The sequence below is a fragment of the Puma concolor genome, chromosome C1 (genome assembly GCF_028749965.1).
Source record: "Puma concolor isolate L17-30 chromosome C1, mPumCon1.1.hap2, whole genome shotgun sequence".
Lineage (NCBI taxonomy): Eukaryota > Metazoa > Chordata > Mammalia > Carnivora > Felidae > Puma > Puma concolor.
The window spans coordinates 27,808,691-27,832,440 of NC_141674.1; the positions used below are offsets into that span (position 1 = coordinate 27,808,691).

General features: G+C 58.0%; 1 protein-coding gene and 1 long non-coding RNA gene across 3 annotated transcripts; one reads left to right on the forward strand and one right to left on the reverse strand.

Moving 5' to 3' along the window:
- Nucleotides 1–257: 257 nt before the first annotated feature.
- On the reverse strand, nucleotides 258–22,750 carry COL8A2 (collagen type VIII alpha 2 chain). 2 transcript variants are annotated; one of them, XM_086716462.1, is made up of 4 exons: nucleotides 22,609–22,750; nucleotides 14,698–14,742; nucleotides 5,109–5,317; nucleotides 258–4,574 (listed from the first exon to the last, which is right to left on the reverse strand). In XM_086716462.1, the coding sequence occupies exons 3-4, from the start codon at nucleotides 5,299–5,301 to the stop codon at nucleotides 2,656–2,658; spliced, it is 2,112 nt and encodes a 703-aa protein (XP_086572588.1). In that variant the 5' UTR covers nucleotides 5,302–5,317; nucleotides 14,698–14,742; nucleotides 22,609–22,750; the 3' UTR covers nucleotides 258–2,655. The 2 variants fall into 2 exon arrangements, with proteins under 2 accessions (XP_086572588.1, XP_086572589.1); XM_086716463.1 differs by lacking the exon at nucleotides 14,698–14,742 and having other exon boundaries at nucleotides 22,609–22,740.
- LOC147577917 (uncharacterized) lies at nucleotides 3,847–12,821 on the forward strand. Its single transcript, XR_015254607.1, has 4 exons — nucleotides 3,847–5,010; nucleotides 6,599–6,912; nucleotides 7,331–7,458; nucleotides 12,125–12,821. It is a non-coding gene; the product is annotated as an uncharacterized LOC147577917 (long non-coding RNA).
- Nucleotides 22,751–23,750: the final 1,000 nt, after the last annotated feature.

Genomic DNA, 23,750 nt, shown 5'->3' on the forward strand with positions numbered 1-23,750 from the left:
CAGCTCCAACCCCAATCACTGCCTTGCTTTGGTTGCTTAAAATGCCTCTTGGCATTTACTTGGTGCAGAGCCTTAGGCAGCTTAGGAGCATCCAGCATTTGCGATGTGGTGACAGAACCCATGGCTGGGGGCCTGGGGAGCAATGCATGCTCCTTGAGAGAAGGCATAGAACAAGAGCCCCAGAGAGTTCCCTGGATGCCTTATGAAATCCAGAGGCTTGAGATGCCTCCACATCAATGCCAGTTCCTGCACAGCACTGTTTTATACAACAGGTTTTATTGAGGTGTGTCAATACAGTCAATACTGCTGTTTTTCTTTTCAAAAAGAAGTCCTATGGTTTGTTTGGTTTTGTTTTTTTTTTTTTTTTTTTTTTTTTTTTTTGATTCCCAAGTGCGTTTTTCCCAAATCTGTGACACAGGGCACATAATAAGTATGTAGAGAACTAAGCTTCATATACCAAGTTAGAAATGAAATCACTAATGAAAACATTTAAACCTTAATCTTAAAAAAAAAACAACCAAAAAAAAAAAAAAAAAAAAACACAAACCCTAGAAATCAGAATATAAAAATGCACCAAGGTACTGTAGTTTTCATAGTTAAAACTTGGCATTGTTTATCAAAGCTGGTCAGTTAAGTGGACACCTGGAATTAAAATCCCATAGACATTTCAGAAACATCAGCCACCCCTCCCCAAAGGCTTCAGGAATGACATTTAGCAGAAGCTCAGCTCTATGAAATAGCTTTTTCTGGCTCCCCCAGTGCCCTCCTTAGGCCCTGAGCAATGCCCCCCACCCCATCCCCGAGAGCTGATGAATTTCTGCCTATCAGAACCCCTCCCTGACTGGTCAGATGGTGGTGGCTTCGGCTCAGGAAGGAGGCTGAGCAAGGGACCCCACCAAGCTTGTTTTGAGACTCCTTCCTTCTCTTGGGTATCGGGGATCAAGAAATCCACCACAACCCCCAGCCAAAACCTATTAAAGTGTCACTTGGCAGCTTTGGGTTTCCCTTCTTTTGAAAGACAAAGCAAGCAGTCAAATGGCCTACTTTGTTGGGAGAAGTGGGTCGCGGAGGGAGGCCTGGCGAGGGGCCCAGGGCACCGCAGCTCAGTGAGCCAGAAGTCAGCCACCACCCTCCCATTTTCAGCATGGACAGTCTGGCGTTGGCCAGTACTGGAGCAGTGTGAGACCACACTGGGTGACCCAGGTTCACACTTGGTACAGACAAATGGGCTGTCCTGGGGAGAGCTGAATGGACAGGCCTGGAGCCACCGGGGAAAGTGGCCAGCTTTGTCCCAGCACTAATCTCTGCTTTATCTACTGAGCTTGAACTAGGGGATGGGAGGGGCAGGAATCCTGCCTATTTGCTACAGGTGGGGGCTCTGCTTGGGGAAAATGGCAGAAACATCCAGAGTCAACTCATCCCAAAGGGGCCTATTGGCACCCTTTTTCTCAGAGCCTCAGCCTTCTGGGCCCTAATCCTGCTTAGAACAGGAAATTGGAACCAGAGGGTAGAAGGAGAGGAAGCCCCCTCAGATTAACCCCTCTGGTAGACACACATACCCTCCACATGGTTCTTGTTAAGGAGAAGCAGGCGGGAGCCTTCTTCATCCCAGAGCTTGTGTGTACCTTGTTCTGAGGGCCAAAAAAGAGGCTCTCTGCCTTGGGGACACTCAGGCTGAGTGCGGCAAGGACACCTTACAATTTTGTATGAAAACATCAGCCCTCTGCCAGCAGGTGAAAGGAGAGAAAGGGAGGACACTCGTGTTCACTGACGGTCGCTCCTGCCTCGTGCCTGCTGCGGCAGTCCCTAAGGGCCTGTGCAGCTGCCCTTACACTGAGCAGAGCCAGTTGGTGGGAGCAGGCTGGGAGTTGGAGATGAACGTGAAGGGCTGCCATCCTGCCCCAGGTCCGTGCCCCTCCTGTCACAAACCACTGCTCCTGTGGCGGCAGCTGGAGCAGAAAGGGGCCTGGCCATTCCCAGGAGCCTGCAGGAGGGGCCACACACCCTGAACAGGCCTGATGCCACAGCATCACCCTGGGATTGCAGCACTGGCAGGGTGTCCACACTGGCCACCTCAATGCCCCCCACCCTTTGCTTTCCCCCGAAAGCAAAAATTCTTCAGGGGACCCACCGTCATCTGCTGGAGGTCCCGGGAGAGCTGGAAGAGCCCCAGCCAAGATCCGAGGGTGGCCATGCCTCATTCCTTAAGCAGGTGCCATCCAGAGGCCAGCAGGAAGGGCAGGGCTTGGGCCCATGTCTCCCTGGGAAAATGGCATGGTGGGGCACGGGCCCCTCTCAGCTCCGACTCTGAGAAGCAGCATCCTTGACCGCCCAGCAGAGCCCAGGACTCCCAACGAGGCAGGGGTCTCCGACAGCCAGGCTGAGCGTCCTGGGGCCCTGCCTGCAATGGGGGTGCAACCCCAGCACTGCACAGACACTTGGGGGAGAGGAACCCAGGCCAGCCTCTTCCAGGAACCACCTCAGCCTGCATGGAGGGAGAAACCGAATCCATCTCCTTGGGCCAAGGCCACGGCCGCCTCTGTTTCCGCGTCTGTTCAGCCTTTGGTTTTTTTCTTTAAATGGAGGTTCTTGTAACGGAGAAGGTCTCTCTACCACTAAAGAGGAGGAGGCCAAGGCGGCAAGGCCCCCGTGGTGTTATGTGGGGCAGAGCAAGAACCCTGAAAAGGAGGAGTGGATATACTCAGTGGAGTAGAGGCCGTTGGCCTGGTCCGACGGCATCTGCACCCAGACCTGGTCGTTGGGCCGCAGCTGGAGCACAGCCCCGCCAGATGCCTGGTCCAGGTAGCCCTTCTTGTATTCATCGTAGGTGTATGTTGCTGGCACGTTGTTCTTGTACAGGGCCACCCACACATTGGTGCCCTTGACATGCACGTGGTAAGCAAAGTAGTAGACCCCGCCCACAGGGCAGGTGAAGATGCCAGTGGCTGGGTTGTAGCCACTGTGGCCATTGTAGAGAGTCCGGTCAAATTTAACAGGCATGCCGGAGGCGGGAAAGGGCGAAGTGAGCACAGCGGTGAAGGCAGGCGTTGTGTGGGCCGACAGCTCGCCCAGCCCAAACTGTGGCTTGCCCCCCTTGCCCAGCACAGCGCCCTCCACTCCACCATTGGGCAGGTGCAGGCCGGCGATGCCAGTCTCATCAAAGGCCCCGGGGGCTCCAGGGGGACCAGGTGGCCCGGGAGGCCCAGGAGGGCCAGTGAGTCCTGGGGAACCGGGGACCCCAGGAGGCCCTGTAGGCCCAGCCACTCCGGGTTCCCCCACTTTCCCCTCTCCAGGGGGTCCTGGCAAGCCCGGTTCACCCTTCAGGCCTGGCAGTCCCTGGGGCCCAATAGGACCTGCTGGGCCCTGGAGACCTGGGATTCCTGAGGGGCCCCTCAGGCCGGGCTGCCCAGGAAGCCCCAAGTCACCCTTCTGCCCCAGGGCTCCTGCCACCCCTGGTCCCCCAGGGCGGCCTGTGAAACCAGGCTCACCTTTGGGCCCAGTAGGTCCAGGGGGTCCATGGGCCCCAGGAAGTCCTCTCTCTCCTGGGAGCCCAGGTTTCCCAGCCAGGCCACTAGGCCCCTGGTCACCCCGAATACCAGGCACTCCTGGGGGTCCTCCAGGCCCTGCCTCCCCCTTGGGCCCAGGGGGCCCACGTCTGCCAGGGAGCCCTGCAGACCCTGGAAGTCCTGGGGGGCCCCCAAGGCCTTGTGGGCCCTGCTCCCCTGGCTCCCCATCCTCACCTGGCTCCCCCCTATCCCCCAAGAGTCCTGGGACCCCAGCTGGGCCCCTGTCCCCCTTAGGGCCTGGCAGTCCTGGCACCCCATAGCCAGTGGGGCCTATCAGGCCAGGGGGGCCCCGGGTTCCTGGTTCCCCTTTGGCCCCTGCTGGGCCCTGTGGCCCTGGTACCCCTGCCGCCCCTGGTATCCCCACACCATCCACACCTGGGGGCCCTTTTGGGCCCAGAGGCCCTGGCTCCCCCCTGGGTCCTGGCACTCCAGGAGGCCCCAACTCACCCTTATCTCCTGGGGCCCCAGGAAGCCCATCCAAACCCGGTTTGCCCAAGCCAGCTGGACCAGGGAGGCCAGGTGGTCCAGGGGCACCTCCCTGCCCTGGGGCCCCAGGTAGCCCTGGCTGGCCTACTCCATTATCCCCCTTGAGGCCTCGATCACCTGGGGGCCCAGGCTCCCCCTGGGGCCCTGGCTCCCCTCCGAATCCTGGGGGCCCTGGCACTCCTTGGGGGCCTGGCTTCCCAGGGACAGCAATGCCTGAGGGTCCAGGGAGGCCAGGCGGTCCTGGGGGGCCCCGGAGGCCCTGGTCCCCTCGTATCCCCGGCTCTCCCCGAAGCCCTGGCTGCCCTGGTGGTCCGGCCTTGCCCGGGAGCCCCGGGGGACCAGCCTTGCCCATCCGGGAGAAGCCAGGGGGCCCAGCAGGGCCAGGCTGTCCATGTAGCCCTGGCTTTCCAGTGCCTGGTTTTCCTGGGAAGCCAGGAGGGCCAGGGGGCCCCCGAGGCCCAGGCTTCCCAGGCGGACCAGGCTCGCCTTTCAGGTCCATTGGCAGCAACGGTAGAGGCATTTCTGAGGGAGAGAGAGAGAAGGGGCAGTCAGGGGCCTGCCGTGGAGACGGTTGGACCCTTCTACCCACTCCCCCATGGGGTACACTACATCTGCTCATAAAGGCCACACCCCGTCTCCCCTTCGTGTGTACATGGATGATAGAGTTTAGGGATGGTCCAGTGGCCATCTTGGGGGCTCCTAGCACCCAACCTACCCAGGTCTTGATCCTTCCCAAAAACTTGGGTGACTCTCGTCCCCGCAAGACCTGGAGGGGGAGAAATGGCCGCCAGGTGGCGCCAGCAGCCCTCCTTAGAACCAGTTGCAGCGGGGCGCCCCTACTTCCGTCCCTCCTCCTCCCCACCCCACCTGAAGATCACCTCTGCCAGCCGCCCACTTCCGGCCCCTCGGAGGGCCGAATCCCCAGACCGGCGTCAGGAAGAAAAGGGAAGTGGAGAAGGTCTCTGCTGGAGACGGAGGGGCTGTGGCTGAGGGCCAGGGAGGAGCCGGTGGGGGTCAGGAGCTGTCTGAGGCCCTGCGGGGCGGGGAGGCGCTCACCCAGGTACTGGCCCTTGCCCTCGCGGAAGGGCGGCCCCACGGGTCCTTTGTGCATGGGCTGCACGTACTTCACCGGCGTGTAGCCCGCTGCCCCGCCGGCCCCGCCTCCGGTGGCCGCCCGCGGTCCGCACCCCAGCAGCAGCAGCGACAGCAGTGGCAGCAGCGAAGATAGGGGCGTCAGAGCCCCCCGCATGGCGTCCGCGGGCGTGCTGCAGTGAAGAATCGAGACGGGCCATCGAGCCAGCCCCCGGGTGGCTTAGCACCAGACCCAGGGGCTCACAAAAAGATCAGAATGTACACCTTCCAGAGCACCCATCTGACCTCGGCACACCCCTGCTAAAAACCCTTTGATAACACCCACTACCATGTGCTGGGCTGGCTTTCTGCCAGGTACTGGGCTGAGTGCTCCAGAGACAGGAACTCACTTAATGCTCTCAATACTTTAACAAGTTATTATTATTGTCATCCCCATTTTCCAGATGACAAAACTAAAGCAAAGGTCAGCAGAACTGGGGGCTGACTAAGGTCTGTCTGACTTCACATTATGTTGATGGTGCCCTTCTGGGGCTCCCCTCTGCCTTCAGGATCCTCTGTGGTGTCTGGCATGGCATTCAAGACCTTTTTAAATCTAGTCTGTGCCTGTGGCTCTGACCCTATCACCTACCACCCCTGTCTCTCCTCCTCCTCTCCACCATACCTTTGCCCCAGACATGAGGCAGCCTCGCACTTCTGGGCCTTTGCCCCTGCTGATTCTCCACCTGCGATGTTCTTTCAATTTCCTACTCATCCTTTAAGGCCTTTGGGAAGCCGTCACCCCTTCTGCTATAAAGTTAACCCCTCACTCCTTTGCCTCCTGACCTAGCCCTGTCACAGCACTTAGCTCAGCTCTGAGAACAAGGCCTGTCCAACAAGATGTGGACACCCAGCCTGCGTTTTCCACTTGCCAGCTAGAGTTTCCACTCTGTGAACCTCACTTTCCTCATGGGACAAGATGTCCACACAAAAACACATACCCAAATGTTCATGGCGACATTATTCATAACAGCCACAAAGTAGAAATAGCACAGATGTGCACTGGACAGATGATGGCATGACCATACGACGCAGTATTATTCAGCAATAAAAGTAAAATACTGCTACGTGTCACATTACAGGAAAACCCTGACAACATCATGCTAAGTGAGGAAGCCAGTCACAAATTGTATATGATTCCATTTATATGACGTGCCCAGAATAGGTAAATGTAAAGAGACGAAAGTGGGCTAGTAGTTGCTGAGGGCTGCTGGAAGGGGGAAAGGGAGTGACCACAATGATGGGTACAGGGTTTCTGGTAGGGATGATGAGAGCATTCTAAAATTGACTGTGGTAAAGGCTGCCAACGGCAAATACGTTTAAAAAAAACCATTGAATCGGACACTTTAAATGGGCCAACTGTTACGATGTGTGAATTGTATCTCAATAAAGATGTTATTTTTATTTTATTATTTTAGAGACAGCATGCGCATGAGCAGCGGGGAGAGGGGCAGAGGAAGAGAGAGAGAATCTCAAGTAGGTTTCATGCTCAGCATGGAGCCCCACGTGAGGCTTGATCCCACGACCCCGTGATCATGACCTGAGCCAAAATCAAGGGTTGTATGCTCAACCAACTGTACCACCCAGGCATGCCAAAGACGTTATTTTAAAACGCTGGACTAACAACCCGCTTCTCAGGGCTGCCGTGATGAGAGGCGATACTGTACCTGCCTCTCAGTGGGCACCCATCAATGTTGGAAGGAGAGACTACCCAGCATTTTGCACATGCGAGGCAAGTCCCTCCCCTGCCTCCCTGCTCTGGGCTCCTCTCACCCCCAGGGGCCTCTCCACACATGTGCCTGAGTGCACGAGGTGTTTGGGGGTGGGTTATGTACATCCAGGATGCGTGTGGGGAGCAGAGCCCTCCCTGGTGCTGGGCTGAGTCTAGAGGTGCTCAGTATCACACAGAGCTTCACAGGAATGGATGCAGAGCTCAGGAGAAGGCCGGTGAAGCTGCCAACCCAGCTCTGCCATCAACCGGTTTTGTAACATTGGGCCCGTAGGTCCCTCAAGCTCCCCTGAGCCCCAGAACAGTAACAGTAACGTCCACCACCTGTGGGGCTCCCCAGCCCAGAGCTCTGCAGGCTCCGTCTCACAGGATCCTCTCAGTGACCCCTGGGGCTCATACAGTTATTATCCCCATTTTATAGATGTAGAAACAGAAGCTTGGACTAGAAGAATCCTGCCCAGGATACAGCCCTCCACACAGGCCGCCTGTTCTGTCTGCACCACGACTGATGCCAGGACTGAGGCTGCAGCCTCTGGGCCCGGCCCTCAGGTGAGTCCCGCTGATGGAGGCTCTGGCTGGCACTGCCCTAACGTTTCAGCCCTGAGAGGCTTGCTGGTCCTGTTTTCCACATGAGGAAGCACGTGCGGTCCGAACCTAAACCTGGAGCCCCAGCCCCTAACCACCGTATTGTCCCACCTCTCTGGCACGGGATAAGGGTCCTCCTGCACAGGCCACTTGCACCGGGCAGGGGCCCTGGAGTGGGGGTGCTCACCCATTCACACAGACAGAATGATCTGCCTGGTGGGTGGGCAGGGGTGTGAGGGAGCAGGCAGAGGGGGCAGAGCTTGTAACAAGAAGCAGGGGGAGGCAAGGGGGCCGTTCTGGCCTGGTAGGCCAGAGGCCACGGTCATGGCACTGTCACAGGAGGAGTCAGCACAGCCCTGGTTCGGGGAGCCCTCACCCTCTTCCCATGCTGAGCTGAGGCCTCACTGGGGTAGAGGGTGATGGAGGGTGAGGCAAGCCTCGGGTTTAGCTGGAAAGATGCTTAAGGCAAAGGACTGTGCGGGAGCACAGGCAGGCAGGACACCGAGGCAAAAGTCCCAAGTCCAGCCAGGAGCCCAGGCAGGACCCCCCAGCCAGCTCCCCATCTTACAACCTCCTTGGCAATGCGGATCTCTGGGAAGTGTCCCCGCCTCACACCCTGTGGCTTCCTAAACTCGCCCTGTCCCAGCACCTCCTGCACTGTGCCCCCTCCACTGAGGGTGATAGGTCTGCTGCAGGACCCCAGAGCTGATGTCTTTCATTCCCCGGGGGGCGCCTGGGGGGCTCAGTCTGTTAAGCATCCTACTTGATTTTGGCTCAGGTCATGATCAGGGTTTGTGGGATCGAGCCCTGTGTCATGCTCTTCACTGACAACACGGAGCCTGCTTGGGATTCTCTCTTTCTTTCTCTCTGCTGCTCCCCTGCCACCCCCACCCCCCCACCCTCGCCGCTTGCACTCTAAATAAATAAACATTTAAAAATAAATAAATAAATGATTTCATTCCCACAAGGCCCCTGGGAAGGAAGAGCCCCCCCCCCGCCCCCCCCCCCCCCCCCCACTCTTCTTTCTGGAGATAGGGAGCCTGAGGATTTGAGCAGAGGTCTGTGAGAACCAGCAGGGGGAGGCAGACAGGAGAGGGCAGCCCCTAGACAGACAGACAGAGAGGCTCCAGACTGCCTGTGGGTTTGGGGAGAGAACATCACTCCAGCTCCTGGAGGGGAGGCTGGCTTCTGCCAGTCCAGTGGGGGCCGGGGAGTGGAAGCAAGCCCATGACCTGGAGAAGGGGTGTGCTGAGCCTGTTCTCAGGGCTGCAGAGAGAAATGATGCCCCTGGAGTGGCACATTGCGGCAGCCTCGTGGGACAGACTGCCCCCAACCCAGCCACCATCAGACCCAGGGGTGCCTGGGTGCCTCCAAGCCCCCTGCCTCCTTTCCACTGGCACCCCTTTCTTGCCCCTCGCCCCCCTCCCGCGCCACAGGCTCCCTGAAGCTCTGTGGCTTCTGAACACTCAAGTCTCCAGATTTTTACTTATCCTTGGACATCCAGGGAGCCTATCGGATGCCTGCCCTGGTCCCAGCTCTGTGTTCCTCTCTGGCCTTTTCACTCTCTGTCCCCGCCACATTCTCCCCACTCCATGCCCAGCACCGGACTTGGCTGGTACACAGGGACACTCCATAAAAGTTGGATGACCTCAAGTCACCATCAAGTTTAAAGACCGTGCCAATAACTCACTCAGTCCTTTCCTCAGACTTTGCACCTGTCACACTGCCCTGGGAACCCCCTCCCCAGGCCAGAGGGGTGCAGGTAGGCTAGATTGGGAAGAAGTGGGAACACTCACATTGTCCCAAAGGACTTCAGCTAAGAACAGCCTGCACAGGGAACAGAGGTGCAGAGAAAAGAACGATTCATTCGCTAGGAGTGTCGGGGTTCAGGGGAGGGCCCTGAGGCTCAAGGCCGGCTCTGCTGTGTGACCTTGGGCAAGCCATCACCCTCTCTGGGGGAACACAGGAATCAGGGCAGATGGGAAGAGGCTGGGCTGGCAGGGGCGGGAGGTGGGGTGCATAAGGAGACGCTGATTCAGGGGATTGAGTGGTGGCGGCAGCAGGGTAGACGCGGTGTTTGGACAGCTGCAAGTCCTTAGCGGGGATTTCCCCCTTTTCAACAAATCCCCGTAAAACAGCGTTTTGTCCAAGTCAGCGTTTTGTGGCAGCCTGGGCCTCCTCCCGGGGCGGCCAAGGAAGCTGGCTGGGAGTGCAGAGTGCTCCAGGGTCTTTCAGACCAATACGGGGTTGGGGGGGAAGGACTGGGTGCCGGCAGGAAGAAGTGGCACAAATATAGACCCCTCTCTCCTGGACATGGCTGCAGGAAGGGAAGAGACCTCAGCTAACAGTGACCCCTCCCCACCAGTCCCCTCTCTCAGAGGGTCTGGTCCCAGGGGTGACCAGCAGAGGGGACCCGGGCGATCCTACGTAATGTAAAGGCCTGCGCACTCCCCATCCCACTTCACAGATGAGCTACCAGAGGTTCAGATAAAAAGGGGGGCTGAGGGAGAAGGCTCCTAATGGACCACCTAATGGACCATGCAGGGGTGGGGCTAGTGTGGCCCTGGCAGCCCCCCTCCCAGGGTTGGGGGTGGATGGAGCTCAGCCCTGCACAGGCTCCTACCCTCCAAGCCCCCCACCCCAGACGGCCTGCAGCGGCAGGCGGCTGCAGTGGGGCGGGGGGGGGGGGGGGGGGGGGGGGGGGCTCGGGGAGCGCTCAGGCAGCCCCGGGGCCTGGCCAAACCACAGGTATGTTATGAGACGCTTCCTGTTGTGGAGACATTTCTGCGGGATCCGGCTGCCCCGCTCACTCCCCTAGTACCTCCTGTCTCCCCACTCACCCAGCCTCCCTCTCTGCTCTCTCCCTGGGTCTCTGGCCCGGACTCATTTCTCTCTGTCTCTCTCTCCAGCCCTGTCTCTGCCACCTCAACAGGTGAGCAGCGTTTCTTGCTCAGGCTCTCTCTCTCAGGGGTCCAGCCCTGGGGACCCCTAAAGCTCTCCTAGGTTCTGGCAGCCCCTGGACTCCCATTCCAGCACAGCCACTTATGAGATGTGTGATCTTGAGCAAGTGACTTAATCTCTCTGAGCCTCAGTGTCCTCACATGTGAAAGGATTAACTGAGGTGATCTGAGTCACTGGCCCCTCCAGGTGTGCTGTTCTGTCCCGCTGCCCTGATGGCCAGGAAGTTCTCCCTTCAGTCTAACCTCAGTTTCTCTTGCTGCAAAGCAACATCTCCTCCAACCCTTAAAAAACTCAGGTGGCTTGCTGCCAAAGGCCAGGACCTTGTGAAAGTTCCAAAGTCAATTTTCTGGCCTCCCAGGCCTTTTCCCTGACCGCTCCGGAGATGAGACTGACCAGGAGTCCCACAGCCTGCTCATGGCTGGGATGGAGTCATGGATCTCAGACGGGAGCAGAGGGGCTGCCCCCCTCACCCACTGGGCATGATGCCCGCCCCACCCCCACCCAGCCAGGCAGCTCCGGACTCGGCCAGGGCTCCCTCCCTGGCCCCTCTGCCGCCTGCCTCTTTCCCAGCGGGTGGGAACTGGGGAGCTCTTTCCAGTCCTCCTTTCCTGCGTCTCACATGAAAGGGGTGCTACCTACTCAAGGCCCAACCACCTCCATACCCCTTCCCCGGGGCCTCTGTCTGGGTCTGCCCCCCACCCCCACCCCATCTCCAGCCTCTCCCTCACCTGTCCACACAGGCCTAACTGCCCCCCCCACCCCCGCCCCAGACACCCTCATCTCTCCCCAGCCTTCTCAGCTAAGCTCCTTGAAAGGACCATCTCTACCCCTCACCCCTGCGTGCTGCTCCCACCCCTCGCCTGGTGCCTCCTCCCCCCTGCACCAAATCCTGCCTGTGGCCCAAGTCTCCTCCCTCCTGGAAAGGCTCCTCCTCAGATTCTTCTCGGCTTCCTTCCCCTGCCCACTCTGCAGACCCAGGCTTGCCTCAAGGAGCTGGCTCAGGCCTCACGTCTTGTCTCTGGATGTTTCTCCTGCAGTTTCCAGCTCTCACCAGCCCCACAGCCCCAGTCCCATCACGGAGGGCTCCCACATCGGCCTCCAGCTACAACCTCACTTTGAGCCTGACTCTTGTGTTCAACTCTGAGCTGAGCCTTTTCACCTGGCTGGCCCTCAGATACCTCCACCCAAACTGCTGCCATTATCTTCTCCCCATTACTGACATCCTTGCCTCTCCCACAGGCCCAGGCCAGATATCTGGACACCACTTCTGATCCTTCCTTCTTTACAGGGCAGTGAGGAATCTAGCCTGCACAATGCCTCCGCACAATTAGAAAAGGCTAGCCCTACTTCCAGCAGACTCAGATGCTCTCATTGCCTTTCCTGGGTGCTCTTGTGTAGTAACCAACATGCACAACTGTACATTGCCTTTACCCTTACACCCCCAGTCCAATCCTGTAGACTGCCTCCTCTATTTCTCTCACTTCTATTCCTTTCCCTTATTCCCCATAATCTGTGTCCTAACACAGACCCTGTACTCTCCCAACACACAGCCCCGACACATTCCAACCATTTAGTAAAGGTTTGTTATATAAAGTTGCCAGATCCTCGCCTGCATTATCATAGCAGCCTCTCTCCCACACTCACTCTCAGCTTCTCTGTTTTCCCACAGATACTCCAACAGCACTTCTTGAACTTTAGTGTGCATCAGATGGTTTGTTAAAACACAGGTTCCGGGGCCACCCCCCCCCCCAAGGGATCCTGATTCAGTAGGTGTGGAATAGGACCCACCGTCTGCATTTCTAACCAGCTCCCAGGTGAGGTGATGCTGACCGTGTGTGGACCACACTTTGGCATGGCTCTGCCCATGGCCCTCCCCTGCTCTGGATTCTCCAGTGGCTCCCTAGTACCAACTTCATAAATTCCATGTTATTCCGCAATTCATGTGGCTTCCTGGACAAGGAGGCCTACTTCAGACCCAGCAGGATGTGGACCAATTTAGATGGAGGAGGTGGAGAGGGCAGAGATTGATGGTGAGCCTGGCAAAACCCCAAGATCACAACGGTGGCGCCCACTCTGAGAGTCCGACGGAGGAGGAGGCCGGGACAGTGTGACTGTGGGAGCCATGTGGGTGTGTGCCATGCCCACCTGTGTCCCTTCCTCCGTGTCTCGGTGTCACTGAACCCAGATTCTCACCCGCCTGTCCATCTCAGGCATCTTCCGGGTGTCTCTCTCATCCCACCTCTGTGTCACTGTCCTATTTTTGCCTGTCTCTGTGACCCCATTTGTCTCTCTCCTCTCCTATGTCCTTGTACTTCAATCCCTGTCTGAGTTCCAGCCTCTATAATATAATCTCTAGCTGTCAGTCACTTGATGGGACCCTCTGAAAGGCCAGCATTTATGGCCTTAATGCTCATGCTAACATCAGGTGTGTGTCTGACCTCCCCAGGTGGAGACTTGTGGAGACGGTGCCCCATAAGCTGAGCTCTCTGTCCTTGCAGATCAATAGGAGACTCTGACCACCTCACATCTTAATGCACAGGCATGAGGATTGCTCCAAAACCAAAGAACTGCGTGGAATCTTGGACTTGGGGGTGTGAAGGGAGGTAGCCAGGCCAGAGCAGCGTTGCCTGGAGGCCACCTCATCATCCAGGTTGATGGCAGGACAGGAGCACTGCCCCTGCCCACCTTGTGTCCCCTACCAGGTTTCAAATTTGCCAAGAGTCCCAATATCCCTCACCTCTGCAGGCGTGTCACCCAGACCACAGGGACCTCAGTCTGAGAAGCAGCACTATAAGCAGGCTGGAGAGACAGGTCAAAGCTCTAAGGTCCATAGGAGTAATGGTGGAACATTCCAAACTGAGCGCAGAGCTGAGAACATCTGGGCAAAGAAGAATAGGGGACCTCTGGGGTGGGGGCACCCCAGAGGCAGAGAACTGCACGTCTGGAATTGGACAGAGCAAGACACAGACTGGAGATAAAAATAGGGCTTCACCAGCCAGGTTGCTGTAGCCTGGACAAGGGCTGCAGACTCCCCGTTGGGGAAAACACACTTGGGAGTGAGAGGAGCCCGCTCCAGTCCTGGGCCCCAGCACCCTCACATCCAGGCACCCCAAACCTAGTGTTTTCCTCTACCCGCCTGCCTACCTTTGCCACACAGCCTTCTCCGCCCAGAATTCCCTTTCTTTCTCCTTCAAGCAAACATGTTATTCCTTATTTAAGACAGCTCAAATGCCGCCTCCTCCGAGCAGCCTTCCCTGCCTCCCTCAGGCAAAACAGCTACCCCTGCGTCCCTCTTCCTCCACCCCTACCTGACTAGGCTTGGCACACAGTATGCGCTCAGTACAGTCTGCAGCCTGGGTGCTCCAGCTCGTGGTTCTTCCAGAATCCTTTTCACCTCTGGGGTGTAGGGGGCTTGGGCTGACTCTCCCTCCCGCCAGGGATTAGGTCCACTTCTCAGGCCTCCAGCCTCTGCCCATCTCTGAGAGGAGAAGTCCCACCACTACCCTGGGGAGGAGCATCTTGGGGCAAAAACGTGTCCGGGGAGGTAGGAACAGCCATCTGGGGGCAGAAGAACCAGAAGAGGCCTGCAGTGGGCAGGACTCAGGGCAGTATGTGTCCTCAGACTGGCCCTGCCCTGCCAAGGGGCTCAGGCCTCAGCTGGTGACATCGCTCACTTCCCAGCAGAGGCCTTGAACTTCTGACCAGGACTGAACATGGAAATGTCCCCCCCAGACCCAGCTGTGCCCAAGGCCCAGGCCGGGCCAGGCAGGGCCTTCACGGCAGCCAATCCCTCGCCTTCTGGTTCACATTTGCAGCCTTTTCCGGAGCGCCACCCGCCGCCCGCTGCCGCCTCACGCCTGCCAAGATTCCTGAGCCTTCGTGGCTTCCCCGCTCGGTGGCGGCAGCGGCGGCGGCGGCAGGAGGAGTCGGGCTGGGCTGGGAGGGGGCCCGGCAGGAGCACAGCCAGGCCACTGCACCCGGGCAGGCCAAGCAAACACAGGCTGCGCCAAGGAGCCAGGGCGAAATAGTTCACAAATGAGAAAAAGCTGCTTCCGAGTTGGGCTGGGGTTTTAAAAGCCCAGGCCGCAGGGAGCTGAGGTCACCTGCAAGAGGGGCTGCCCGCTAGGACACCCTGAGCCTGGGAGGGGCTTCTGCTGCAGCAGGCGGGAGCAAAGTTAGCAGCAAGCACAGGCCTCATCCGGCTGGGGCTATCAGCGAGCCCTGCCCCCAAATCTAGCTTACCTCTCAGGTCAGAGGGGCCTCTGAAGGTCCCAGCAAAGGCAAGGCCTGAGGATGAAAGAGAAACAGTGAGGAAGATGCCAGGAGCCGGGAAGCCTCCTGCCCTGGCTCAGCCACCCAGTGCCCACCGCAGGCCTCTTACCGGGAGCCTCTGCTGGAAATTGGCCCCAGTCTCAGCCCCTCATCTCAGGGAGCCAGGATGAGTGCCCCACAATCACTGTCTTCCTTCATCTGTTCCCAGCACACTTGGCAATGCCCATGGGGTGCCTGGCCCTGGCTTGATGGAGTCCCTCCTGCCCTAAGGCCCAGGCTGAGGAAGCTTCTCTGTGTGCCAGGATCCATGCTGGAGATGTCCCTACTCTCTGCCACGCCCTGGGCTAGGGTGGCCCCTACTAGAGGCTACAGTTCCTGCCTGAGGAAGCTCCTTCTATGTGGGGAACCGAGGCTGGGCCTTGGGGGCACAGAAATGGCTCAGCCCCATGCACTTCCCTGCCCTAAATTATCTGGAGGCATCAGACAAGTGACCATCACACAATTGGCTAAGATCTCTGGGTTGGGGAAGCACAAAGCAGGGAACATTGCCTCCACCTTGAGTTTCCCCAGAGGCTTCATGTAGGAAGGGACTCTAGAACTGGATCCTGAAGGGAGAGTAGGAGTCTGAAAGGCAGAGTAAGAAAAGGAACTTCAGGCACTAGGAAGCTGCTTGGCAGATACAGGGAAGGTCCAGAAGTGCCGTGGGCTGGAGAGGACAAGTAGGAGCTGAGAAGGCCAGGGCAACAAAGTGAGGAGCCTTGAATGCCATGCTTGCATTTCTTTGGAAGGCAGTGGGGAGCCACAGAAGGTTGTTGAGTGGGAAGGAGATGTGGTCAGAGCCCTGGATGGCCAGGTCCCCATTTCTGCCTCCATCAATCATGTCTAGTTCATGTCACACAGCTGGACACAAGGGAGCTGAGGCTGTAGTCCAGGCCCAGCTGTAACTCTGGGGTGGATAGGGAGGGGACACCTAGCCAGCCTACCTGGCAGGGAGGCCAGCAGCAGCGTCACTTTCTCCTCCAGCTGCTTGCTTGCCTCTGCCTGCTCCCATGGAAACTCTGACATCCCAGCCCCGTCTCTTGCTGCACAAGCAGCGAGATGCCAGAGCCAGCACCTCCTAGGCCTTCCCTCTGACTCAGCTAAGACCTGCCTCAGTCCCTGCCACTGAACGCCATGACCCTTCACGTGGGTCGTGAGGCTACTCTCCGAGGGCCCGGCCCAGCCGATGAGGTTGAGTGGGAGGTCCTCACTGCCCAACTCAACCCTAGTCTCTCTGGCCACAGCCCCCAGCCCCACCATGAGGCTCAGGGAGGAGGAGTGATTTATGTCAAATCTGGGCTTTGAAGGATGAACGTGCATTTAATGGGGGGGTGGCGGGGACAGGCAATAAGTCCAGGCCGAGGGAACAGCACATGTGAGGGCGTGGAGGTGTGAAAGCCCTAAACGTATCCAGAGGATGGAAAAAAACAAAAGAACTAACCGATCATAGCTAACATTTATTGTGCACCTATTATGTGCCTGGCTCTGGGTTCCTGTCGTGGATGATCTCATTTCACGAAGCAGGGTACTTTGCCTTCCCTTCTTACAGAGGGGGAAACCAGGGACAGAGAGGTTAAATAACTGGCCCAAGGACACACAGCTCATGAGGGATGGAGACTGAATTGGAACCGAGGCTGTTGTCTCCAAAGGGGCTCTTAACCTCCGCATTATACAGATGATTAGAAATGAGAAGGGCTAGCTGGTGTCAGCCTGAGAACATCAGAATCAGAGACCCTGGGCCCAGCCTACAGCTGGCTCCCCACCCCTCCCACGTTAGCATTTATGGACAATGGTCTCTAAACCCCAAGTACATTTTATGCCTTGGACATGGCACTAGGCATGCTCCTGGCACTACGTTATCAATTTTCATGTAACCCTGGAAGGTGAGAATTGTCCCATTCTGAGGAGGACCGCTAAGATCCAGAATGGGTGACATCCATTCTGCAAGGTTACAGGACTGGGAAACACAGGGGCCAGATCTTAACTTTGGTGCTTGCCCAAACCCCAAATGGCCAAACCCCTACATAGTTGGGGTTCCTGGAGACCTCAGCCATGGGTCTTTCTCCCCACTTCTCCTCCACGGCACCTGTGCTGCCTCAACCCAGATGGCAATGGGGATAGGCAAGGCTGGGAATAGGATGGGCAGCTACTGTCAAGGGCCTCAGGAACCTTCTCCAGTTGATCAAGGCTCCCTCAGTCCTACAAAATAGGAAGCAGGGGCGGGTGGGTGTGCCAGGGCAGTGCCTGGGCCTACTTCAATGGGACTCTGTTCTTAACCTCCACCCACAGCTGCCTTTCCTAATCTCCTCCTTGAGCCCCTCCCCTGGCGACATCTCCTCTTTGCACTGGAGCCTGTCGCCAGCTAAATCCCAGGCCAGATGTGGGTGGGATAATCTGCACCCCCCCCAGCCCCCTGCCAGCTTCTCTGCAAAGGGCTCCCAAGGAGGCTGGCCAGGGTCCCAGGCCCCCATCCCCATCCTAACTTTCCAAACTGAGGTGCTGATCGGCAAATGATCTGCCTGTCCTGGAGATGGGCTCATGGAAGAAGTCCCCATTTTCCAAGCAGGCCCAGACTGAGAGTCTTGCTTGAAAAATCATGATGGGTGGGGCACCTGGGTGGCTCAGTCGGTTAAGCGTCCAACTTCAGCTCAGGTCATGATCTCACTGTCCCGAGTTCGAGCCCCGTGTCGGGCTCTGTGCTGACAGCTCAGAGCCTGGAGCCTGTTTCAGATTCTGTGTCTCCCTCTCTGTCTCTGCCCCTCCCCTGCTTGTGCTCTTTTTCTCTCTCAAAAATAAACATTAAAAAAACATTTTTTTAAAGAAAAAAAGAAAAATCATGATGGGTTAAGAGCCCAACTGCATGGATTCGTCTCCTAGCCCTACCTCTTACTAGCATGTGACCTCACTCCTCTGTGCCTCAGCTGCTCCATCAGTGACATGGGATCAATTCCTATTCATGGAGCACGTGTAAGGATTCCATGAGTTAATTTCATATAACGAACTTCTCGTGGTATTTGGCATATAGGAACGTTCGATAAATGTCTGCTATTATTATTATAATTATCATCACCACAACCCCTCCCCAAAGCCCTGTGAGGTTAGTATTCTAAACCCTATTTTACAGATGAAGAAACCGAGGCTCAGGGAGCACTTTCCCCAGGTCACTCAGCCAGTTAGTGGTGGATAGCCCCAGAGTCTGCACCTAAGCTGAGGGAGCCCACAGATGATGACGACAGCCTCGCAGCCCCCTGGAGCAGAGGCACAGTGGGGGCGGGGAGAAGGGGGTCCCCTCAGCCCCTCCTGCCTGACCCCCAGGAGCTCCCCCCTGCCCAAGTCCCTGCTGCCGTCCCTGCTGCCGCCGCAGGAGGGGACTCTGCATTCCTGGCTAAGCGGCCGGATTTGCTGTGCTCCCGGAACTATGAAAAGAATGTTTGCCACGAGCTGAGCCGTGGTCGCCTGTCAGAGGAGCGTGGCCTGAAGGGCCCACGCAGGGCTGCATGGCGGCCAGCACCAGCCGTGGTGGGAGGGAACAAGGCTAGACACAGAGAAAGCTTCTGGGGAGTGAGGGCTGTGGCCGCAGGGCAGGGATGCACACCACAGAGTCAGCCTCCAGGGATTGATTTTCCGGAGAGGAGAAAGGACCCCTCCACCCCCCAGTCTACATCGCTCCTCGGCACAGGCTCTAAGGAGAGCCAGGGTGGCATCAGTGGCCCATCTCATAAATGGGATATGGGGCCCCAGAGGAGAAGTCACCTGAGATCACACAGCAGCCAGTGGCAGAACTGAGACCCAAAACCAGGACCCCTTCCTTCCAGAAGCTTCCCTCCCTTGTAGGGCCCACCAGAACCACTGTGGGCTCTTAGACACTAGAAAACACCATCCTAGGCCCCTCTCTTCCGGGCTCTCTGGGCCTGACCTTCTCATGCCTGCTACACCCCATGTTCCCCACCCCACAAAAAGCGCCTTGTGCCGTGAAAATGTCTAGGGGCACTGTGGATGCTCAACAGTTAAGTTTCCATCCCTTTCTCCACCAAATCAGGCCCCGGAGAGGGCAGTGACCCCGGGAGGTTGGTGGGAAGCACATGAGTCAGGCATCCTCACAGACTTGGGAGTGAATCCCAGCTCAGCACTCAACAAGTTGACACTTGGCCAGATTATTGACCTCTCTGAACCTCCACTTTCCCCTCTGTTAAATGGGCCGCTGATTCTTGCCTTGCAGCACTGTTACAAAGACTAAATGAGACATGTGAACATAGGAACGGGCACACAGTAGGCACCCAATAAACTCTTAACTGTTACCCTCCCCCAAGGGGACAGAAAGAACTGATGTTAGAGAAACTCAGGTGATAAAGTTCCTTCCACCCCAGGTCCTTGATGGTTCCTGCTAGTGGAGCGGCCTCTGGAAGGAAGGGAGGCTTGAGGCCAGGATCCTGGCCTCTGGTCTCAATTCTGCTACTGGCTGCTGTGTGACCTCAGGCAAGTTCCTCTTTGAGTCTCCTTGAGTCCACCCCTGAGATGATAAAGCCGGCATGGCTCCCCCCACGAAGCACTAACCCTCTACCACCCCCTTCTGCCCTCCAAGAGCCAGGAATCTCAGCCCATCCAGGTGGCACGGGCACAGTCGCCTCCCAATTCGGACCTTTCCAAGAATCTGACTGGAAGCAGGACCAAGTCCTCCCACGTCCCTTCCCAGGATCCGCCCAGAGAGGTGCAACCAACACTGATCAGCAGTGTGGGGGAAAGTCCCAGGTGCTACACCCTGATGACACGTGTGACTTGGGACCACTCCTTACCTCTCTGCAGGTAAAATGACCCCTGGAGACAAGCATTAGCATTCTCATTTTATAGATGAGGAAACAGAGGAAGCCGCTTACCCAGGGTCACATGGAAAGGAACCCAGGTCTGTCTAACTCCCAAGGCCACCTCTTCCGCTCACTGCACACACGGCCTTCACTCAAGACCCACTGCCCACACCCCAGGACCCTGGAAATGCCCACAGAACAGAGTGGATCCGGAATTCCCTTTCTGAGAGTATGACTTCCCTGGCTGATGTCTGGGCACCTGTGTATACACATATGGCCTCACACCCCTACTCGGGCTTCTGTACACACCCCAGGCCTCCCAGACACTACACCCCCAAACTCATGACCACACTCAACACCCAGTCCCTCGCTATCTCAGCATACCAGACTCCAGGGTCCAAATCCATACCTCTCTTCACCTGCCTCCACTGGAGACAGGCCACAATCACCCAGTAGAAGGGTCCTGGCTGACCCTGTCCTCACCCCCACAGCCAATCACCGAGGCCTGACCAGTCTCTCCCCTTACTCCTTCCTCTCATCCCCATGCCAGCCACCCACCTCGGCAGCCATTGCATTCACCCTCAAATGGGCCCAGCCTCCTCAGTGATTTCCTTGCCTATAAGATGCCTTTTTATCCTTGCCCCAGGAGCAACCACAGTGATTCCCAGACTGCATCACTCTGTGGCTCACACCCTTTCTCTGGTCAGGGCTCTTGGAAATCTGACCCCAAAGTAGTGCTCAGTCCCTCCCACTCATTCCCCTTCTGTGTGATCCACCAATTGCTCACTGTCCCCTAAGAGAACCTTCCCACCTCCATACCTTTGCACTTGCTGTTCCCTCTGACTGGGATGGCCTCCATTCCCCCTTTTCACCACCTGCACCTGTCAAAGTTCTCATTCTCCTTGAAAACCCTAGCCAGAGTCACCTCCTTGGTGTTGCCTCCTTGATAGGCCCTCCCTCCGGCACTTTGGCTTGCACGGTGCCTCCCTCTCATGTACCTCGACGGACACTTTGAGACACAGCTGCACCCCATATGACAGGCCCCTGTGCCTCTCCGGTTCTCCACTCCAACTCTAAGTGCCTCGGGCCACAGATGGGACCCGCTCATCTGAGGCCCCACCGTCCCATAAGGGGAGCCCCCCATGCCTGCTGCTGGGGGGTCTGGAGAGGGCTGGGGGGCCAGCAGGGCTGGGAAACTGGGGCTCTGCCAACCTTTGGTCTGGCTCAGACCGGGAGCAGAGGAGGTAGTGAGGGGTGGTTAAGCTGACAGCCCTGTTTGGTATCTTTCCCCTCCCTCTTGCTAGCATACAAATTCACTTCCATTTTTTCTTTCCTCTTCCACTGAGCCAAAGAGCAGAAACGCTCATTTTCGCTCTGGTGGACAAAGTGAAACCAGAGGGAGAGACCCTGGTGAGTGTGCCTGAGTGTGTGAGCGTGTGTGTGAATGCGTGTTGTCCTGAGTATGTCTGGCTGGGCCACATGGGGCCTGCCATGTGTCTGTAGGAGTTTGGGTGTGTGTGTGTGTGTGTGCGCGCGTGCACACACGTGCCCTGTCATTTCAGCATCTGTGGTGGCATGTGTTCAGTAGAGCATGTTCACCTGTGTGGTTGTGCATGACTGTCAGTGGGAGGGAGTGTAGCTGTGTGTGACTGTGAATGTGTCTGTGGTATGCCCTCATCGTTCTGGGATGACTGTCCAAGGATCTGTTAGTGGTCACCAGCCCAGCGAGAACCCAGTGGAGGCATCTATGCCCCGACCAAAACTGCCAGCTCCCCTGCAGAGTGCGTGCCCACCAGACACCCCCCCCCCCCGTCCCGGGCTCTAGAATGGGCTCCCTGAGGGCACTCCATCTGCTCAGGGCAGTGAGGGTCAACGCCCAGAGAGAAACCCCAGCCACCCCAGCTCCCCACCCTTTCAAATGACCATGGCAGCTTCCCAGAGGTGGCCTTTGCTAAGGGCACTCTGAGGAGGGGATGGACCCTTGCCACCAGACAAAGGCACGGGTCTTAGCAAGAGGCACTGAAGCCAGACGAGAGGAAACACTTCTGGGTTGCGAGGGACCCCTGACGGAGGCCTGTCTGGAACCTAGCATGTTCTCACACACACTGGGGGTCTCACCCAAGCACCCACCGACACACATTAATCAACTGGCAGACACTCACTGTCCCCCTCGCACCGCGCAAGTGCACACACTGACAGGCGCACACACTGGTACACCCGTACACGCAACAAGCAAACTCAGAGAGTTTGCCCTTCCCCAGCTGACCACTCCTGGGGAATGGGGAGCGAACTGGGCTTCTCCACCCAGGGACTCCCGGGGCTACCCCGTCTCCAGCCTCTGGACACACACACTGGGGAGGCTGTCCTGGGGTCCATAGACCCCAGTCCCTCTGGGCCAAGCAAGGGCCCTCTCATCCCTGCAAGTCTCGGTTCCAAGCTGGGGCAGGGGGATGCTGAGCCTCAGTCTCCAGTTTGGGGGTGCTGCCAGAACACCTACAATAGGAGGGACCTGGGGGCAGAAGCAGAAAAACAGAGGAACTGGAAGGTGGCCAGCGAGCCAGGAATGGCAGAGAGATGGAGAGAGGGGGAAGGGAGAAGCTGAGGGGTTTCCCCTGCCCAAGGCTAGAGGGGGGCTTTAAGGCCCCTCACCCCTCCTGTCTCCTCCACCGCCCTGTGGGGGAAGCTTTGTCGCTCCCACTTCGCAGGTGGGAAGGGAGACTCCCAGAGGTGAAGTGATGTGCCCAGAGCCCCATCATCTAGGATTCCACCCAGCAGTCTGATGCTGGAGCCCCCACTTCTGGGAGAGGAAGGGAGGAGAGAGCTTTATCCGGGAATCTGCCTGGGGGAAACGGGGCACAGGGAACGGGATGGGCTCTCTCATCCTAGCGCCGACACTCTGGCCCGAGGTCCCATCCCGTCTCCACCCCGCGGCCCAAGTCGCTGGTCTCGCTGTCCCAGACAATCTCAGGGGCAGCCTAGGCCGGGTCCTGCCCTCGGGAGCCCCCAGCCCCGGAGTCCGAGCCAGCCTCCCGGCCTTTACCTGCAAGGGCGGCCGCCGGGCGCCGCTCCCTGCCCTCGAGGGCCGCCCGGGCGCGCGGGCTCCTGGCAGGGGGTGTCGTCGAGGTCCGCGCCGGCGGGGCTCCGCGTCGCTCTGCCGGCCGCCCCTCGCGGCTGCCGGAGTGGGCGGGCGGCGCGGGGTGGGGGGGGGCTGGGGCGGCGGGAGGGGCGCGGCGGGGCGGGGCCTCCACCCTCCTCTTTCCACAGCCACGGCCAAGGCCCGCGCCCCGCCCGGCCAAGCGCGCGCCCAGCCGGGGCCTCGACGTGCGCCCCCCGCCCCCGGCCCGGCCTCCCTGCGTCCCAAGCTGAGACCCCACACACCCGCGCCTCCCCTTTCATCCTCGCGCACCCTGTATCTGGGTCCGGGCCCTCTGCCCAAGAGGGCTACCGTCTAGGGGGACACAAACCTGCCACTGAGAAGAAGGGCAGGGGGTGGCCAGTGCGGGGATGGGGCAGCACAGGAGTTGTGGCCCATAAACGAGCAGTCCACAAAGGCTTCCTGCAAATGGTGACCTAAGCTGAGGGCGTAGGGCTTGGGGCCCTCAAAGGAATGGAAGGAGGAGCAGTCGTGAGCTGCACATTGGGTTTAGGGAGGTGAACCTCTGTGCTCAGAGGCAGGCAGGGACCAATGCTGTGCAGTCTAGCAGGACACGCTGAAGCTGGTCAGACTTCACCTTCAGGAAAATGGGCAGCCACAGAAGACTGGAGCAGTGCAGTGAGAACTGTGCTTTAGAAAGAGTCCCCTGGGGCGCCTGGGTGGCTCAGTCGGTTGAGCATCCGACTTCCGCTCAGGTCACGATCTCGCGGTCCGTGAGTTTGAGCCCTGCGTCGGGCTCTGTGCTGACAGCTCAGAGCCTGGAGCCTGCTTCAGATTCTGTGTCTCCCTCTCTCTCTGACCCTCCCCCATTTATGCTCTGTCTCTCTGTCTCAAAAATAAATAAACGTTAAAAAAAAAAAAAACTTAAAAAAAAAGAAGAAGAAGAAGAAAGAGCCCCCTGATTGCGCAGGAGGCGGAGGCAGGGACAGAGGCAGGGACACTGGTGAGGAGGCTGCTGGAATAATCCTGGCTGTGGTCCAAGGGGCAGACAGTAGGGGTTGGAGGGAAGGGTCAAGGGTGAGAAGAGT

Coding starts and splice junctions, on each gene's coding strand:
- COL8A2 (XM_086716462.1), bottom strand. CDS start 5,301: ATGCGGGGGGCTCTGACGCCCCTATCTTCGCTGCTGCCACTGCTGTCG. Junction 4,575..5,108: donor GGGCAAGGGCCAGTACCTGG/GTGAGCGCCTCC, acceptor TCTCTCCCTCAG/AAATGCCTCTACCGTTGCTG.